Genomic DNA, 19,587 nt, shown 5'->3' on the forward strand with positions numbered 1-19,587 from the left:
ATTTGAGTCAAATGAAGCCCATTTTAGTAGTCAAATATGTAAGGGTGGGTCCCATTGTGCTTTGACCCTACGGGGTGTTTTGTACATTTAATTGGATTTACACCCAAAATGTTAATATGACGTACCAGATTTTCTTCCACACCCAGCTAAGGCTGAAAATTAAGCAAGGTCCCACAGAAAGGTTGGTACCATGCAGTCTCGTTAGCATTGCTATTTGTTAAGCAGCTACAGTGCTTGGGCTGTGCATGGCCTTTCTCCCACAGCCAATGGGGAAGGACGGTGGCTGCCCGGTGCCACATCCATGGGCTGCTTCGCTGTGGTAGGCACAGCCCCCCAGGGTAGTGCTTATGGCACCACACGCAGTTCCCTACAATGGTGTTTGTGGGGCCATGCTGTGAGCCCGCTCCCTAGGTTCCTATGGGTTAAATAACAGCGTGAGGGACGTAGCCCATCACCACCATGGAGCTCTGGTCCTCTTGCCTTGCCAGAAGCTGCAAGACCTTCTCTCCTCCCTGTGCCACCAATGCTGGGCACACTGCAGCCCTGACCGCTCATTAGGGCTCCGGAACTGACCATAATTACAGTTCCTGATTCAGCCATGTGAGTGAGTGCACGCCTGGCGTGGAACACCCAATGGGAGCTGAATATGTGCTCCAGTACCTTACTGAGCGGGGAACCTCAAAGCAGGGTTTGGAAAAGCCAAGAGCATGATGAAGCAGTCCCAGCGAGCTCTTGGTGCAGGAGTGCTCTGATTAATGACATTTGCTGCCTCTTTTGGCTTAAAAGACAAGGAGTGGTTAAAATAAAAGAAACCTCAAGTTGAAAGCCTTGCAAAAAATCAATTAAAACCTGTGTAGTTTTATCCTGACCTGGAGCAAAATCTCAGACATAACAGCGAAATCACTAAGCCTTAAAGAGAAAGAAAGGAAGAGCATTACTCGTGGTATCACTGAGGTGCCCGGGGGCACGCTGGGTTCCACCTCCCCTGGCACCACAGGTCCTGCAGTCCCCGCACGCTCATCTGCCCTGGGTGGCTGGAGAGTGATGGGGGCAATGAGGAGAGCAAAGCCAGGCATTGTCCCTCAAATGCAGCTCCTTGGAGACGGCTTCTCAGCTCTTCCCTCTGGGCTCTCCCAGCAATGGAGGCTGTGAGGACAGGCGGCGATGCTTTCCTGCCCCTCTCCTACCAAACCACAGAATCACAGAATCATTCAGGTTAGGAAAGACCACTGAGATCGTGTCTGACTGTCAGCTCATCACCACCACCACTAACCATGTCCTTCAGTGCCACATCTCCACAGCTCTTGAGCACCTCCAGGAATGGTGACTCCAACACCTCCCTGGACAGCCTGTGCCACTGCCCAATCACTTTTTCAGGTAGTAAAATGTTTCCTAATATCCAATGTGAACCTCCCCTGGTGCAACTGAAGGCCATCATCTCTTATCCTACCACTTGCCACAACCTCCTTTCAGGCAGTTGTAGACAGCAATGAGGTCTCTTCTGAGCCTCCTCCAGACTGAACAATCCTGAAGTGCAGCTCCCAGCTGGGGGTATTAGGATGCTGAGCCCTAAGGACGGTGCCTGGTGGGCGGCTCTGCTCCATCCTTATCCCACCAGGAGCTCCAGCCCCACATGAGCAGCACAAAGTCACCAGCAGCCCTGCATTGGTTCTCTTCATCCCAGAGGGGCCAGAAGGGAACACTGCGGACATGAGTTGAACACAGCTCTTCAATTTGGACATTGCATTTGGAGGCACACCCTTTCCAGAACCTCCAGGTTTGGCTCTCAGCACCAAATCGTTACCCTGGTGGAATCAGCGGCGAACGCTCCCCCCTCCCCCCCATCATCTCCCTGTGGCGTTTTGCTCTGGGAGGAACGCGGCAACCTTGAAGGAGAGCGATGCCTGGAGGCCCCTTGGCACAGGGTAGTGCCGTGGGGATGTGCGGGGAGGAAGGAGTGCGCAGTGCCAGGCGCAGGGCAGGGAGCACCCAGAACGCTGTTCGGTGCTCAAGGACACGCCATGCGCGGGGCTTTGCTGCGCTCGGAGGCTCTTCAGCTCCGTTTTGTGGGTTTTCTTCTGCTTCTTTTGCTTCCTTCCCCCCAACCCGTCCTCTTTTCTTTTGTTTCGTTTCCACTTCGGGAAGAGGAGAGAGGACAAGAGACAATTAAAAAAAAAATAAAGGAGGGGGGGGGGCGAGAAGTGAAAAGTCGGAGGCCTTGACACGTTTTTCACTTTAAATAAATGAATAAAACAGAATAAAGCTTTTCCATCTTTTGTTGTTCTTTCCTTCTCGCTCGCAGAAGGAAAGCCGGTGGTGAAGCCGAGTAACGCCGAGAGCCGCTTTCCTGCCCGCTGCCGCCCCGAGGGCACCGCTGCCCCGCACAGCCCCGCACAGCCCCGCACAGCCCCGAGCTCCGCGGGCGGCCCCGCACACGGGGCGAAGGGCACCGCCGCTCCGGGCTACGGGAGGGCAACGGCGAGCGGTTCCCCCCGACTCCTCGTGAGCCTTTTTTTTTCTTAATTTTCAGACGTTAAATTCTTTTGCAAACATTCATGCCTTAGGAAGGGCTGGAACAAAGCTCAGCTGCTCCAACCGGTCGGACAGGTAAGCAGACTTGTTGACACCGTTATGTTTGCAGCACGCATGCTCCTTCCCAAGTTTCCTGGTGCATTTTTCTATTCCACCTTATGAAACTTTCCCCCCCCCCCCTCCACCCCCCCACCCTTTGCAGCCACCCCTCCCCTTCCCCTCCCCGCTCCTCGGGCGGCTCTGCCCCGGTGCGTGCGGTCCCGCGCCCCGCGCACGGCAGCGTTGCGCCCCGCCGGGCTGCGGCCGGTCCGGCCCCGGCTGCGCTCCGTGTGCGCCGCACCGCTCCGCGTGTGCCACACCGCTCCGCTCCGCGCCGCGCCCCCCGCCCTCGCCATGCCCAGAGCCTTCCTGGTGAAGCGGCGCAGCCCGCAGCCCGCCGTGCGCAGCTGGGCTGGGCTGCCCGACGACGAGCGCGCCGACACCTACATCCCAGGTAAGGATCCGCCGCTCCGCTCGGAGCCCCTCGGGGCCGCGGGACCCCGGATAGCGGAGGAGGGCGGCCCCGTTTCACCGCCGGGACACCGCGGGTGGGGAGGGAGGCGGGGGAGGTGGGCGGCGGGGGGAGGGAAGGGCCGGGTGTGTCTTCCCGGCTCCCCCCTTCCCTACTCCTCCTCCTCCTCCCCGCCGCCTGCCCTTGCCCGGGGTATAACGGGAAGGCGGCGGAGCTGCGCCCGTTTGAACTTTGGGACCGTTCGTTGTTTGAGTTTCCGATCGCGGAGAGAACCTCCCCCACCCCCTCACCCCCTCGACCCGAGGGCCCGCCCGCGGGTTCGGCGCCGCCGGCCGCCCCCGGCCCGCTCCATTTGTCTCCCCATCCCCACTCGCCGCAGGCGGCCTCGGCTGCGCCCCGGGCTACGAAGACAGCTGCAGCCTGGAGAGCAGCGGCAGCAGCGGGACGCGGGACCCCGAGCTCGGAGACCCCCCCACGCCGCAGGCGGCCCCCGCGGAGCTGGGCGCGCCCGGGGGGATGCTGCTGGACCTGGCCGTCAGGCGCCCCGCCGTCAGGTCGAAAATCAAGGTAACGGCCCCGCGCACTTTGCCTCCCCGAGCCCTGCCCCGCCTCGCCGCTCCCGGCTCCGGTTCCGCACGGGTGGGCCCCGCTCCTCGGCACGGGGCCTCCCGCAGAGCCCCGCTCCGGGTGCGGGCACGGGGGGCTGCGTGGGCCGTCCCGGCTGCCCCGCTGGCCTCTCGACTTATCGAGACACACACAGCCCCGGGGCTGCGCAGGGCCGTCGGCACCTCGGAGCGGACCCGCGGGCCGGGGAGAAGGAAGCGCTTATCTCCCCGTTAGCTTCGCTGCTGCACGGCAGGAGCGGTGATAGGCTCGGTCCCGTGGGCAGAGCCGGCGAGGCGAGGCTGTGCTTTCAGTCCCGAGAGAGGTGGTGGGACGTAGGGCACGGGGGGGACGCGGGGTGCGGTGGGATACACAGAATGGTGGGATGCGGGGTGCGGTGGGATGTAGGATACAGTGGGATAGTCAGTATGGGGGGATGCAGGACGTAGTGGGATGCAGAATACGGGACATAGGACACGGTGGGATGCAGGATGCAATGGGATGCGCTGGGCTGAGCGCTGTCCATCCAGGAGCACCCCGGCCATCCCCGTGCTGGGGCGGAGATGCATTACCCGCGGGCCGCTTCTCACCTCGTTAAGCCCTGAGCGCTGCTCTGCGGATGGAGCTGTAAACATTCCCACAGTCCGTGGTGGGGCTGCGGCGGTTCAGCCATCACGTTATGTTTTCCTCCCCTTACGTGCAGCCACGGCGAGGGGGAGCCCCACCTGTTGCCAGCGCACACCTTTCCCTCCGCTGCCCGTCTTGTTTTACAGAAACCCCAAACTGTCCCTCTCGCTTTGACTCGAGCCCACTTCTTACAGCGTAACCGGCGCCGATAGCAAAACATACAGCCCAGTCCACGGGAGGACCTCTGTGGTCAGCTCCGTTTCTGCAGCGCCGGGTTTTCTGCGGATGCCACAGAAACTTGCCGGGAGCCGCTGAGTGCTGACGGCGTGTGCGTGCGGTGCTGCTGGCTGCAAGGGCTGGCGGCAGCTGCGCCGAGCATAATTAAAACAATGGCCGGGCGTTTGCATAGAAACCTTCCTTGTGAGAAATGCTCTTCCTCAGAGCTGAATCATCCGTGTCTCCCTCCGTCAGGTTGGGTTGTGGAGCTGGCACAATGTTAGTAGTAGAAATGCGATTAACCCGTAATGACGCCCTCAAATTAATTAATGAGCAAGAGGGGCTGACAGGAGATCGGGGCCATTGTTGTAGGCTCCGCTGAGTCAGCACAGCCCGGCTTTGTCTCACCGCATCACCTCTGTGGGCAGAAACACCGCTAACCCCGGGCGCTTCGGTGGGAAATAGCAGTGTTTGCAGGGAGGTGTGCAGGGGGCCGTCAGCGCACGGCAGCTGCTCTGAACGGGACGCTGTGCGGTGTCCCGGCATGTCGCAGAGTCACGGAATCCTTAAGGTTAGGAAAGACCACTCAGACCATCACGTCCAGCCCTCAACCCATCACCACCGCGTCCGCTAAGCCATGTGCCGCAACGAGCCAGCCCTTCCCTTTCACTTTTGGTCCCGGTTGGTCTTTGCCGTGCCCGTAACGCGCTCACCCGGTCTCTCCCGTTCCCCAGTTCACCACGGGCACCTGCACCGACGCCGCAGTGCACTCCTGCGAGCTGTGTGGCAAGGGCTTCCGCCTGCAGCGCATGCTGAACCGGCACATCAAGTGCCACAGCCAGGTGAAGAGGCACCTGTGCACCTTCTGCGGGAAGGGCTTCAACGACACCTTTGATCTGAAGCGCCACGTCCGGACCCACACCGGTGAGACGGCGGCGGGATGGGTGCGAGAAGGACGGGCTGAGGGTAACCGGCGGGGTGGGAGCTGTGCGGGCTCTGAGTGAAGGCGCTTTGCCCTCTAGAGGAAATGAGCAGCAGTTTCGTCCATCACGTCGCGTCGCCGCACGCTGTTCTGTGGAAACGGGGCACTTGCGGGTCAATTTTGGCATCTGGAGGAGGCACCGTGGTGTATGCTGTGCCTCTGGGTTCTTCTGGGACACCACGCGATGCATTTGGTGCCTGCTGAGCCCCGCAAGCAACATGCGCAGCTTCTGCTGCAGGATGCAGCTCAGGCCAACCGGGAGTTCCAAGGCTGTGCTTTAGCTGCAGCCATTCAAACATCGGGGCTGCGGCCCGGCTGCGTTCTGAATGAGCTCAGATGGAAGCAAAGCATTTCAGAGCCTTTTGCTAACCTGGATCAGGGAGAAGGCTGCTCTTTTGGTTTCCTTTTCTTCTTCTTCTTCTTCTTCTTCTTTTTTTTTTTTTTTTTTTTTTAAGTGAAAGCAATGGCTCAAGCACACATTAAGCTCACTCTGCCATGTAGGGCACTCTGGCAAGCTGGGCTGCTCGCACCAGCAGTCTTACCATTCCCACCACAGGGCACCCAGGAGATGCAGTCTCTGTCTCTCCCAGGCGTGTTCCAACTTTCTGCATATGCTGCTCCCTCCAGGACTGCTCTGCAGTGCCCTTTTCTTTGGCACATAAGATTAGGCAGAATTAAGCAGGTGCATGGCTAGCAGCACAAGTTCGTTGGTAGATGGGAGCTGTTCCTTATCAGTAGACCTCATGAAAACAATGCTGCCCGTTTTGAAGAGAGCATTGGCCAGAGCCAGTGTTTTGGGCTGGTTTGTGTTGTTTGCCAAGTGGACAGGAAATCTTCCAGCTGTGACCAATGGGCTGTGCCTGAAGGGCAGAGCCAATGCTTCAGGAAGAGGTGATGTTTTCTACCCATGCTCTCTTTTTTGGGATTCAGAAACTCACCTTGCTTAGGGCAAGGTCTTTGACCAGAAGCCGTAAGCATCTATGCTGTGGCTGGGACAGTTGAACTCAACAGTCAGGATTGAACTGATTTCGTTAAATTGTGGAGGAAGACGGATCTGTACTGAACAGAATTGAAACTACAGTCCAGGTCAGGTGACTTACAGTTAAACTGTACCCAAATTTAAACGAAGAAATCCAGTATTACCATTTCTTCTCTCCAGAGTAAAGCCAGGCTGAGCACAGGCTGTGCTTTTTCCTCTAGGGTTTGCTTTCCTGAATTTTGGCGTTCCAGTGGAAATTGCTTGCAGCCAGATGTCACAGTGGGAAAGTCAAATGTGCTAACCCAGGAGCATGGCATGTACAGAGTTCAGTGTTAAAAAGTAACTCATATGCACAGTAAAATGAAATCGTGAGATGATTCAAAAGTAATGGAGAGGCACGGATCCTGATCAGCTGCCTTAAGTCTCACAGCAGTAGGTGTTAGGAAATTAACACTTCAGGTTTGATAGCTCAAGCACTTTGGAATAAACTCCTTGCCCAACACTTGCAAAAACGCAATCAAGATGCTTCTGATTGGAACACCCAATTAGTTTGGATTTCTGGTAAAAAGATTCCAGTGAGTATCTAGCAAGCTTAACACAGTTCGATGACTAATTTAAAGCCATCTGTAGGAACACGGCAGCTTTGCTCTTCACCGTTCCTTGCCCGGCTATTGCTCACCAATACGTAATCTCATCAAAGCGGGCTTGGGGTAGCACATTGTATCAGCTTTAAGGCTGGCCTTAATACTGAGCTACTCTGTACGAAGAAAAATCACGACCATGCTTGGGTTTTTACACTGTTGATAAACCCCCCCAGGTGTTCATCCTCTGAGCACTGAGGAGCTATTGTTGTTAAATCAGAGTTGATTGGTGATAAAGTGGATACTCTTCGCTCCTCTTTATAATGAAAGTATTCAGGCATTCAAATCACAAGCCACTGGTGTTCTTCCTCCTCCAGAGACACACAGACACACTTTTTCATCTCAGCACACTATTTTGTAGAACCTCAGCCTGTAATCACGATAATTAATACTCTATCTTATGAAAACACTCCTGCTCATTGGAAGTGCTGCGATCTCTGTACGTCCATGTTCGGCAGCCATCCACTGAAGAATCACTAAAAGAGGAAAATTACTTAGCAAGACACAAGATTTCATTCATTACAAGCACCAAAATGATTGGTCTGCTAAAACCAACAGTTCTACCTAATCACAGGACTAAAATTTTAAGTCAGGTCTTTAAAGGAGTAAGCGTTGCAAGAGTAGATGACTGTTTCTTTAGGGCCAAAGCTGTGATGGGCACCAGTTAGCTTCAGCTCCTGCTTCAATCTCCTCAAAACATTTATATGTTTTTAAATATATCAAACCACTCATTAAGATTTTGGCCTAAAAGTAAGATGTTTTATTTACAGTTTCTTGGGCTAGCAGCTACTTAGTGCTAGGTGTTTGCTTGCTATCTAGAAAGACAGCCTTGCTTTTAGCCGATTTCTTGGCTATAATAAACGTAAACTAGAACAATAATGACCCTCTTTTGGTATTGTAGGAATTCGTCCTTACAAATGTGAGGTTTGCAACAAAGCATTTACCCAGCGGTGTTCCCTGGAATCCCACCTCAAGAAGATTCACGGAGTGCAGCAGCAATACGCCTACAAACAGAGGCGAGACAAACTGTACGTGTGCGAGGATTGCGGCTACACCGGCCCCACGCAGGAGGACCTGTACCTGCATGTCAGCAGCGTTCACCCCAGCAGTGCTTTCCTGAAAAAAACCTCAAAAAAACTCGCAGCGGTTTTGCAAAACAAACTGAGCCCTGTCCTGCAGAGGAACTCCAAAGATGACGACAAAGATGAGTAACGCGGTGGATTACAGTGGTCTACAGGAATGAAGTTTACACGTAGGACTACGTATATATTATTTTTTTAAAAAACCTATTTTGAAATAGATCCCTGAAAGAAATGGGATACTTTTGTTAACAGGACTCTCTTGATATTGGTAGAACCTCAACTTGAAAGAAATATTCCCAGAAATCATACAAACATCAGACTTTATCTGGTCAAAAATTGGACAGGCTGGAAGAGGCTGTCATCTATGTGATGGAGTATTTACTGACCCTGGCATTCAGGTAACCTGACTGCCCTTTCAACTCTCCTACACATCTGAATGGCGCTGACAAACAAGCTTACCTTTCCCCGGCACGTTTCTTACAGACAGTAACAGTTACCTCCTGCAGAAATTACTTTTGAGGGGTTTGGGTGAAAGGGGCCACATAAGAGCAGCTCCTAGCACACTGCTCTTATGTGCAAAATTAATTAAAATTGGCTTATGAGCAGTACGTTGTATTCGTACTTAAGTTTCAATGTGCAAATAACCTTAACTCTGCCCCATGTGCAGTAAATGAATGATTTGCAGAATTGTTATCCAAGATGAGCTGAAACTTTATTTAAAACAATGCAGACTTTTTTCCCTCCTAAACTTTCCCTTCCCAGGCAGAGACTTGCATTCTAGGGACTTCAAGCTGTGAAATCATTTCATCCTATTTAGACAGAAGCGTAACCTTAACTCTGTCTTTTCTGGACTCCTCATGCTCACTTGGGGATTATTACCACATCCTTTTAACGTAAATCAGTATCAAGCCAGAAACCCAAAGAAACCATTTTAATGATTGGAAGATATGTATTTTCTGTCACGATGAAGTGTAACTTTGTGTGTATTTTATAGTGTGTGTGTTCATGTGGGTTTTAAAAATCTTTATACATCAGGTGCCTGTTCATTAGTACAACAAAGCTGTGCAAAGCAGATAAGAGTGTGACTTAGGCTGTCTGCCTCATGAGATCAATGCAAAACTGTATGCATAACTCTGCCCCTAATCACTGTCAGTTTAGATGGCTCTTAGTGATACTGATGCTACAAGAGAAGGTGGTGGTGCTGATGATGAGCAACCAGTACTACGTCTTTGCTTTTAGGGCTCTGCTTATATCCAATACTGTAAATCTCTTCAGAACATGCTGAAGCCCTTACGGTGCACTCAGGTGTCTAAGTTAGGAAAGACAGAGTGGGGTGGCAACTTTCTCAGCAATAATCCAGGTTACACCAGTCCAAGGACATTATTCATCTGTCTCATATCTTAATGGTCACAGCTAAACACATTCTAGATTAATTTAAATGCTAGATAATTAAAGGTTTTCATTGGTAACTTTTCCAATATTCATCTTGGGTTCAAAATAAAAGTATATTTTTGGAAAAATATATCACCCTCTGTACACATTGAAACAAATGCTCTGTATGAGCAATGAACTGTAACTCGCCTGAAATAGTTCTGGTCAGGACCTTCATAACCATTACTACTTAAATTGCAAGGTTCTGAGTATCTATGTAGGAATCCAAATAAAAAATAAAATCAAACCTCAAGATACCTCAGTCTTGTACAGACATCTCCTTGGGTTCTCACAGGGAGAGCTTTCAGCAGTTTTAAAGCCTTTTTAGTGGTATTAATATTTTATTCAGCACAAATCTGTGCTTCAGATATTGAAAATGATAATAAAGTGATGCTACTATGTAAAGAACAAACTTTACTGCTATGTAACAGGAAAGTTCACAAAATACTTTAATAAACAGTAAACGTACGGAAGAAAAAGCATCTGAAGTAATTAGAAGATACTATGCATAAACAGCTAAGGCTCATGTGCTAACCTCAGCTCTTCTGAGATGGTGCCATTATAACTGAACAGTGTAATTATGCAGATGTCACTTCCCTTAACCCTCACAGTACAGTCCCAGACATGACTTGAGTTCAGCTATCAGGAAGGAGTGTCAGCAGAGGCCATTTGAGCAAGTGAGTAGAATTCACCTAACCACAAAGGGCCCATATGCTTAGCTCTGCTAAAACAGCAGCCCTTGGAGCAGTGGTGTAGCAGCTGGAACCCTTCCCACCTATTTTAACTGGATAGGGAATTTGTGGTGGCTATGTGTGTGAGGTGGTGGTAGGTGTTCTTCCTCATGTAGGACACAATGCTTTCGACTTCCTTCCATTACCACTGCCAAACTATGCCTTTGCCAAAGAACTAGACACATCAAGGTGGGTCATCTATGTGATTTCAGACAAAGAAAGCATTCACAGCAAAAGAATAAAGTAGCATGCAACAGTACACAGAAACAAAACTGCCCTGGATGGAGAGCAAAGTTCCAACAAACTTGACACAATGGTTGCAATAACTGCTCTGAACTGTCTGACAGGTTTTTCTACAGAGGACAGATACTCCCTATAGCAGATGCCTTGGGCACGTCAATTTAACAGTCTGACAAGCTATTTTAAACTGGTGACAAAGTGGGTATGAGTTTGCATGGGACTGGCAATAGCTTGTTACGGGCAAAACTGGCAACACCTTTACCTCTTCAGAATAGTTTGAGAACTCATACAGGGATGCCTGAGGCAGCCAGGCTTTCACAAGTGCTAGACACAAGTAACTTCCACTGCTACTGTCTACCTTCTCCCAGCCCTCTGATGTTACAAATTAATCCAAGACTTAAAAATAGGTTTACAAACTGGCACTGCTATTGAAGTTGGCAGCCTTCCTCAGAAAAGGCTTTTGTAACAAACAAATGAACACAAATGAAGCCAACAGGAGCCTATGCTGCCCAGGCTCAACTAGTCCTCATTCAGTAGGAAGCAGGTTGAGGATTAAAACTTATGCAGCTCAGGGACATCTAATGGCTGTATGATGCACTGATGCAGGAGGCAATCCCATCCCAATGTTGTTCAACTTTATTTATCCAATCCTGATCAACATGGAGAGTTCAGAACATTTTATCACTGCCTATCTCAGCCCGAAGCATCATCTCTCTTGCTTATGCTCACCTTCTTTGCATCTGCAGAGCTGTCTAACTGGCCATCTTCAATGACACTGACCTACCCACTTGCTAAAATTCTGTGATGTGGAGATGTACTTGCCAAACAGGTAGAACTGAGTATTCACACAGCTTCGTTACAATTAGTCATCTCTGAACCTAGTTTCTCAGTCTCCATGTTTGTCTCCTTAGAAATCTAATTAAGCCCAGAGTAATCACACCGTCACCACATCGTCGTTTGAATAAGCACGTACCAGCACAACTAGCAAAGTTTTATTGTGCAAGTTTTCACAGTTCAGTACTCTAGAAGAGTCGAGTATCAAACACTACAGAGGCTTACATTTCTTCTGCAGCAAGCTTGCCCACTAATTTTGCTTTTTTGTAGGTGTGGTTCTGGCTGATTTTCTTGAAGCCCGTAAGTCAGTTGTATTTCTATATGTAATCTGCAGTGATACTATGAAAACTCATGCATATAAATCAGAGAAAATATATATAATAATGAAGAGAATGAGGAAAAGGTTTTTCCAGATAGGTAACACACGAAGCGTTATCGTCTGACATCATGACTTATTCTATGTTTGTAAACCTGATTTTATGAAACAAGCTTCAAGTTAACTCCTCAGTTTTAGAACATTTATTCCTCACATTATTTTAAACAACACACCAAAAGCAATCTCAAACAAACAAACAAACAAAAAAACCAAACCAAAACAACCGTGCTTCAGAATGTCCAGCTTCAAAGTCACAACAGTCTGTGACTTTTGTAAAGAAACTCACTTGCACTGGAAAATGCTAAAGCCTGACACTAGAAATAGTTCCACAGGGGTAAGCTCCTCGTCTGCTCAGACCCACAGGAAAGTCATGAGAGCTGAAAACAGTTGCAGACTTGGCCTGTACAGTGTCCATTGTAAGTCCACCACCAAAGGTGCATAGCCCGTTTATATTTTCACATTTCTTTTACACAGCCCATTTTGGAACCTGCAGGAAGAGCTACCAGAAGTAGTAAAACTTCCTATCTTTTAAAACACCTGCTAGAGGTTTCTAAATGTATCAGTTACAGTTCTGCTCCTCTGTTCCTAAGCCACTTCTGTTAAACAATCAACTTTTTTGTAGTATTTTAAATAAGTACTTATGTGAGCTTTGGTTGTAGTTCATAGTGCAAGTTTTGCAGTTGTTGCTGTAAGAAAAAACACAAATAGTAACAGGCCTGTTAATAGATATCTTTGAAATGGGCAAGAACTAGCTTGACTGAAATCCAGTCAACAATATTCATTTATTTTTCATTTTCAGAGTCTCAGCTTTTTCTCAAAAACAAAATGAGGATGATTGAACCGTTTTTACTTGATTTAGCTGACTGATTGTGGAAACCTTCCTATCAACTTCAAATTGTATAGATTGGGAGGGAGAGATATAGCGATGATGTAGGTCTACTCTGTCCTGCCAGGTCCACTGAAGTCTCCTACAACTTAGGCAAATGTGCATTCCCCACTCTGATTTTTCTTTTTTTTTTTTTTTTTTTCTTTTTTTTCTGTTTTTTTTCTTTTTTTTTTAAGGGAAAAGAATGATAAAGTTAGGTCAAGTTACTAAGAACAGAATTACTAAATAAAGACTTAAACAAAAAATTTGTGTTTTGGCTCTGTGCTCAGATCACTTGCCTCTGCATAGCTTAGTCTGGGTCAGTTTCTGTCCATGTATTCTTCAAGACGCAAAAGCCACTTATTCCAGTACTGTGAGCACAAATCTGGATCCATGAAATGTGGATGTGCGGGGCAGCCGTCCTTATAGGCAACCACAATGAGTCCACAACTAACCTACAGTTAAAAGCAGGAGGCTGTTAGAGATTGAACATTAACATACAACTTCAATCAGTAATTTTAGCAATAGGACATCACTGCAAAATATCAGCTTAGATCTTAATATTTCAGAATGGTTAGGGTTGGAAGCCACCTCTGGATCTGCCTGCTCCAGCTGGGAACACCCAGAGCTGGGTGCTCAGGACCACATCTGAGGGACTCCAAGGAGGAGCCTCCACAACCTCTCTGGGCTGCCCATGCCAGAGCTCTGGCACCTGCACAGTGAAGCGCTTCCTGATATCTTAAATAAGAAACATTTAATTTGTAAGAAATATGTATTGAAATATTTCATATTTGACAAACAGCTGTAATATCCAAACCTTAAGGAAGGTGAAGAGAAAGTGGTGGGAATCAGAATAGCAGAACCCTTGAATTACGAGCTATACTGTACTTTAAAGATCTGCTTTATGTTTTCCCCCTTCAAAGCTTTGCAATTCTTCAGGTCAAGCAGGCCTGGCTACAGTTACCTTTGGAGTCTTAAAAGCATCACATGACACGAGCAATGTATTCCCACTCCATTTCCCTGTTAGCATGCTCTTTCACTTTATTTCTTCCTCCTTTTTGTAGTCCTGACACAAGCTAAAACCACACAGAACAAAGCAGCGGGGACTCACCAAACACCAAGTCACTGCAACCTTACCTGACCTTCCAGGACACAATTGCTCCCATTAAACACGGCTTTCCTTAAATCAGACAATATACTATGGACAAGCAATGGTAGCAGGAAGAGTAGTGGAATTATTTTGCAGTAAAGTTGTATGTCAGTTTAGCCTGACCTAAGACTGGGCTGTTTTGTTACAAATCCTACCAACGGTTCCATGCCAAAGGCAGCAAGAGGGGAGAAATGAAAGTAATGCAGGCACTGCTGCTTGTCTTGGCTGGCAGCAGACTTACTGACCTGGAAGTCATAATTGGCATCATGATTTATGGCTCCGATATATGCTGCAACTTGCAGCGGGTTGTCAAAAGTATTCTGCAGAAATGGCTTTGGTTTCTCTGAAGTCTTCCAATCAATCACACATAACCGTCCTCTGCGTAAGACAAGAGAGGATGTTTCAGCTTAAATTCACTCACAGCAGGCAACAAGGCATAGTATAGCAAAAAAAGGCATATCACTTTCAGCCCATTTCCACCCAAAGTCACGCTGCTCATTATTATTCCCAATCTAAGGAAATCTTCCCCTTGCTGGCAGTTTAGATCTCAAAAAGACTTCCTAATACCTGCTGCAATTCCTGGTAACTGCACTGCTCATACGCTGCTCAAAAAACAAATCCTGCACACAGCACAATAACAATTCTGTCGGTAGATTCACCTGAGTCCCTCCATTTCACCCTTCTTGAAGGTCCTTCTAGCTTCCCCTCTGTAGCTCACCAACACACCTGCTCTATCAGGGGACACAGCTTCCCACATGCCACATAATGCCACAAGCAGTTGGACATTATTTGACTTCTTAGAGAACCAGTACCTCACCGATACTTAGCCACGCAGTCTACCAGGCCCAGATACTGAAGAGTTTCATGCTGAACTGCACTTTCCAGAGCTTTAACTTCACTGATATCTTTTAGGACATGTTGCACGCTTGATAAGTAGCCAGAAACAGCAGTGTCTTCTTCTTGCTCCTTAGTTGCCATCTCTTCATGGAGAAATATAGATTCTAAAGCTGCGTGAAAAAGTTCTCCTTGGAGGAAAAGATCTAGGAAAGATGCAACATTTTACACACTACACATAGTATGTGGCAAACATGCATAATAGATACTACACAAAGTAACTCTTAAACCAGCCACCTTTTAGTACTGAAAGCTTAAGAATGTAGGGCAGGGAATGCAATAAGACAGCAAAATAACAGAGAAATTATACCTCATATCAATGCTTATTTTACTTTGTTTTGGTCTCACTAACTCCGCAGAAAGAAAATAAGAAGTTTACTGTTTAGTCGATGGCATTATTTTACTATGTATTCCGATTGAGAATTTCTGTAAATTGTAAGATTATTTTAGGTTTCTCACCACCTTTGCTTTCCGTATTGTACCGGTTCATTTGAATTGAACAGATCTGAAGTGCACGGGCATAGTTCTGAAGAGTAAGGGCTTATCTCAGAAATGTTTCAGAGAAGGATAATTTTAAATAGCTGTATCGAGTTTGTTGTGTCTGTTTTCCCTAGTAAGCTCAGCCTAGTAAGCCTAGTAAGTTGTCAAGTGCTTAGTAACTCAGAAAGAGCATAAAGAGGGATATTCAGTTTTCCAAAGAATAACTGTTCATTTGAGGAGCACTAGGGTATTTACCAGTCTTTCTGCAAAAGGCGTTATCCTCCACATCTCCTCAGACTGTCTTCAGCCCTACAGCTTGGGGGAGGCCATTTTTGTATGTGACTTTATTAAATGAAAACCTCTAACACCTCTGAACTTCATAGAAGAGGCTGTATATACTACATATACGGTTTCTGATGAACTTCAGCACATACAGCAATATGTGTAGCCTTCTGAACAACCAAGATGGGACAATTTCAGAATGCTTCTTTTAACCCAGTTACAAAATACCTTTGTATCTCCAAGCAGGCTCAATAAATTGAGCTGGAAAATATATATTTGTAAAGAGAAAGTAACAGAGAAACAGAAGAGAGGCAGGATAGAGCAAAGGAGTCTACAGTCTAATTCTATTTTCCCCACTCATTTCTGGATCAGTTTTAATGGTCCTCGAACAAAGATTAGAGCTTACATTGACACGTGCCATCATAATATGCTCTGACCTCTGAAACTGAAACAACTTAATGGATTTTCAAAACACAATTTCTAGAACCAGACACTGCAGCTATGCTAGCGTGCCCCAGAAAACTGTCCAGACCATTGCTTCTGTTTTATCACCACACCATGATAAGACTTACTTTTAGTGTACTCTGCAAAACCATCCTTCCCAAGTTCCAGTATCATTTTTTGCTTCCACCTTTCTAGATAAAAGGCCTGCTGCGGAGGGATAGTCTGCTGAAGAATACGGGTAACACTGGGTACTTTGCTTTTTTGTAAAGCAATTTTCATGGGGCGGTTTGAATCGCTGTTTACAAGCGAAACTCTCTTTTCGGGATTTATCAGAGAAACCCAATTCTTAGGAGTTTTTGTTTCAACTTTATTTGAAGGCGTATGTTTAAGTGGTGGTCCGTATAACAAATTGTCTTCTTCAAATATTGTCTCTGGTGTTTGAGCGCTGGCTTTGTAAGATGTAACAGAGCATACCAAGCTTTCGTATTTTTCTTGGTCAACTTGTTCATAACCGTTCACTTTTTTCTTCTTGCTATAAAGACAAGCGGAGGTAGCCAGACACATATATGGGAACTGCTTTTGGTAAAAACGTGGCTGAAAGAGCATTTCCAGTGGCTCAGATTTCCTAACCAATAGCGGTAGGAGTTTCATTCTGATGAGATACATTTGTGAGCAGCTACAGTTTTCTTCCTTCTGTTAGGACTGGTCTGCAGGCTATCATAATTTCCCCCTGTAGAAAAATAGATTTGTTATTTCCAAAGTTATACAACACATAACCAGCAACATATTTTTGCCCTTTGCCAAATAAAAATCTGCTATGGTGCTTTCATACACTTAATGCCATCAGAATTTCTTCAGATTACTAACACAATAACAGAAAGAACACATTAGCAATGAAACAGGAAACAATCCTGAACAGAACCAGTGCTGGCTGGCAGAATTGGAATCAGCAAACTAAGTAGCAAAAGGAGCAGTAGAGGATGCTCTTACAGCAACAATATCATGAAACTCAACAATGATTTGTAACAAACAACCCCAAAAGAGGGAGGGGAAAATACATAAATATGCCTGTGAACATAGCTAACACAAACACTTGAATTGTGTAATTTAAATCAATACTACATAATTGCAGAATTGAGGCCCTATTCTCCCACTCAAAGTTACATGCTTACCACCACAAAGAGCTCTTCCATCTATCCTCTGCAAACAAAGAATACAAGCAACACACATCACCAAGCAACATTAGTATCTTGCTTTAGAACTCCTTTCTTTCACCACAGTTCTTACACAGCACTTCATACACCACCCAAACCGTAGGCGCCACAGAAAGCAAAAATGTGACAGGAGGAGTTGTTTTGCATGGACGGATCCCGAACTCATGTGGAATTGCAGGGACAGCAAAATATGGGTGCAGGAATCTGCTGAACAGAACAGCTTACAAAAAAGATGGGGCTATACCAGCTGCAGCTGTTTAGATCAAAGAATCTTGTAACAAAAGGGTGAGACCTTGGACTCCGCTCCCATAAATATTGTTCTTCATCTATGAAGGACAAGACCTTCCAGCTGTAGAAGCTTAATCAGGAGTAAGCAGACACACCGCAGTTTTTCTTCACTGGCTTCACATTTTCACACTGATTCTCTAAGGCTTGGGCAAACAATAACTGATCTAACAAAAAGCTAACATAAAACATCAAGGTTGCAAACATCACGTGACCTGATGCAAAATTAACCTGTCAAAAGCAAATTTAAACCTGGAAAATTCCACTAAATTGGATCAGAACTTTGCGTCACAGTGGCACTTCTGACCCAGTACCAGGAGCACTACAGCTAGCTTTGCAATACAAACTCAAACCAAGACAACTTACTCCAGTGCAATGGTATCTAAGCTTGTAGCTTCTCAGAATGTTGTTTGGTGACCATTACTCTGCTCACCCAAGTGTATTAGTCAGAACAGAATATACGTTGTGATTGACCCAGTGTTTTTGTTATACTAGTCAGGGCATAAAAGAAATAATTTACGATGGCTTTGTGTCAGCTGCAGCACACAAGATGATACCTGATACAGTGTAACGCTTGCATGTAGTAATCTACCCCCTCAATCTTTTTAAAGAGTAAACTTATGCTAGATCATTGCTTTAAATAATTGGGCTTTTAGGATGTGCAATATTACAAGCACTAGTACAAATTTACTGTAACACGTGTACTATTTCAGTAACGTCTAGTACTAATTTTAACTTTACAGCCTGTTTTGTTTTGGAGTAACATGTCTGGAAATGTTTGCGCATACTATATACTGAACCACAAGGAAAGCAAAAGTTTGTCTGGTGCTAACCTGTTCCACAAAGATAAAGAGGTTCTACTACCACTAAGAAATAAAGAATGCTTGTACTTAGCAGGATAGATAACCACAGGTGTTGTTCAGTTAATCACAGTGACATTTCTGCACAAAGAGCCTATGCTTACAAGAGGGCTGGAGTGGCCTGGATTTATTGTCACACACACAGACCAGAATTCAATATTCCTCGCAGGGAAAGCCTCTCCTCTCTCAGTTTGTGTTCAATAACTGGGAGAACTGCTTCAAGTACTGCACAATGGGCCAGACTGGAGAACCAAACTCAAATAAAACAACCCAGAAACAAAAAACAAAAAGGAGGGCTTCTCTTACCTTCCCCAAGCTAGTTGATTTTGCAACTCTAGCATCACCTGCACTGAAACAACTGAGGAAGTTTCTCCAGGATAGGAACAAGCGGCCTACAGGAGAAAAACAAGGAATGCTTAAGGGGTCACAGCCACGAAAACACTACCACAACGACTGTGTCAGACAGCAGTCAACACAGCTTTCTCATTTCCACAGTCACCAATCCAGCAAATAACAGCATTAACTCACAGGTACTAAAGAAGGCACTGCTGAGCAGAGGAACGGTTCTACTGCTGGCTGCATAGAGCTGCTGGCTGCATAGAGCCGCAGGCTCCACATGCCAGCCCAGGCTCTGCTCCCTGCCAACTTGCGACCCTGCAGCCCATAAGCTGCCCACCGAGCCCCTGCAGATTAAAAACACGCCTCCTTCAGTCCGGAAGCGCAGAGCATAGAGGAAAAAAAAAAAAAAAGTCTTAAAGTAAAGGAAAAACGCTCCCTCCAGCAGCCCCATTTACAGCACCGAAGCCCCGGAAGGATGGCACAGCAGCCCCACACTCGCTCAACCGCCGCCCTCCCTCAGCGAACCTCGTGAGAGGGCCTTCTCTCGTCACTACCAACCCCCGCACAGCCTCAGCGCGGTGTACCCGCTATGGCCCCCACCCCGACCTCATTCCCTCACAACGAAGCACCAACGGCCGCTACCTGCGCGCCCCTCTTCCCGCCGTCGCCTGTGCGCATGCGCGAGAGCAGCCGCCCTCAGCACCCATGCACCTGCGCTTCGCGGCCTCTCGGGATTCGTAGTTCTTCCCCGCCGCCAGCCCCGCGGCCCTTTCCCACCGCTTGGGGGGAAACTCGGCGCTGGATCCCCCGGTATCTGTTCTATCTTCCTGTCGGCTGGGTTTTTGTCGCTTCTGTAAAGCTCCCTAAATCGTGAAGAGAGAAAAAAATGAAGAAGAAAGCACTACGCCGCCATCTTAAATGAAGGCAAACAACACAGTGCCCTCACCCAAGATGGCCGCCGCGCTGAGGGGCCGGGCGCAGCGGCCCCG

At 47.5% G+C, this 19,587-nt stretch overlaps 2 protein-coding genes across 18 annotated transcripts; one reads left to right on the forward strand and one right to left on the reverse strand.

The window, feature by feature from the left end:
- Nucleotides 1-2,757: 2,757 nt before the first annotated feature.
- Nucleotides 2,758-9,861, forward strand: OVOL3 (ovo like zinc finger 3). The gene is made up of 4 exons (XM_415018.8): nucleotides 2,758-3,025; nucleotides 3,423-3,610; nucleotides 5,224-5,413; nucleotides 7,993-9,861. The coding sequence occupies exons 1-4, from the start codon at nucleotides 2,926-2,928 to the stop codon at nucleotides 8,301-8,303; spliced, it is 789 nt and encodes a 262-aa protein (XP_415018.5). The 5' UTR covers nucleotides 2,758-2,925; the 3' UTR covers nucleotides 8,304-9,861.
- Nucleotides 9,862-11,528: 1,667 nt separating this feature from the next.
- MGME1 (mitochondrial genome maintenance exonuclease 1) lies at nucleotides 11,529-19,571 on the reverse strand. 17 transcript variants are annotated; one of them, XM_046938600.1, is made up of 8 exons: nucleotides 19,545-19,571; nucleotides 19,310-19,461; nucleotides 18,566-18,651; nucleotides 16,029-16,630; nucleotides 14,618-14,807; nucleotides 14,046-14,178; nucleotides 12,950-13,105; nucleotides 11,529-12,471 (listed from the first exon to the last, which is right to left on the reverse strand). In XM_046938600.1, exons 4-7 carry the CDS (start codon nucleotides 16,564-16,566, stop codon nucleotides 12,971-12,973), a joined length of 996 nt encoding a protein of 331 aa, XP_046794556.1. In that variant the 5' UTR covers nucleotides 16,567-16,630; nucleotides 18,566-18,651; nucleotides 19,310-19,461; nucleotides 19,545-19,571; the 3' UTR covers nucleotides 11,529-12,471; nucleotides 12,950-12,970. The 17 variants fall into 17 exon arrangements, with proteins under 17 accessions (XP_046794556.1, XP_046794554.1, XP_046794555.1 ...); XM_046938598.1 differs by having other exon boundaries at nucleotides 14,618-14,840; XM_046938599.1 differs by having other exon boundaries at nucleotides 19,241-19,461.
- Nucleotides 19,572-19,587: the final 16 nt, after the last annotated feature.

The sequence above is a fragment of the Gallus gallus genome, chromosome 3, assembly GCF_016699485.2.
Source record: "Gallus gallus isolate bGalGal1 chromosome 3, bGalGal1.mat.broiler.GRCg7b, whole genome shotgun sequence".
NCBI classification, from domain to species: domain Eukaryota; kingdom Metazoa; phylum Chordata; class Aves; order Galliformes; family Phasianidae; genus Gallus; species Gallus gallus.

Coding starts and splice junctions, on each gene's coding strand:
- OVOL3 (XM_415018.8), top strand. CDS start 2,926: ATGCCCAGAGCCTTCCTGGTGAAGCGGCGCAGCCCGCAGCCCGCCGTG. Junction 3,026..3,422: donor CGCCGACACCTACATCCCAG/GTAAGGATCCGC, acceptor CACTCGCCGCAG/GCGGCCTCGGCTGCGCCCCG. Junction 3,611..5,223: donor CCGTCAGGTCGAAAATCAAG/GTAACGGCCCCG, acceptor CCCGTTCCCCAG/TTCACCACGGGCACCTGCAC.
- MGME1 (XM_046938598.1), bottom strand. CDS start 16,566: ATGTATCTCATCAGAATGAAACTCCTACCGCTATTGGTTAGGAAATCT. Junction 14,841..16,028: donor TTTTGCAGAGTACACTAAAA/GTAAGTCTTATC, acceptor CATCTTTCCTAG/ATCTTTTCCTCCAAGGAGAA. Junction 13,106..14,045: donor ATGCCAATTATGACTTCCAG/GTCAGTAAGTCT, acceptor TTTTAACTGTAG/GTTAGTTGTGGACTCATTGT.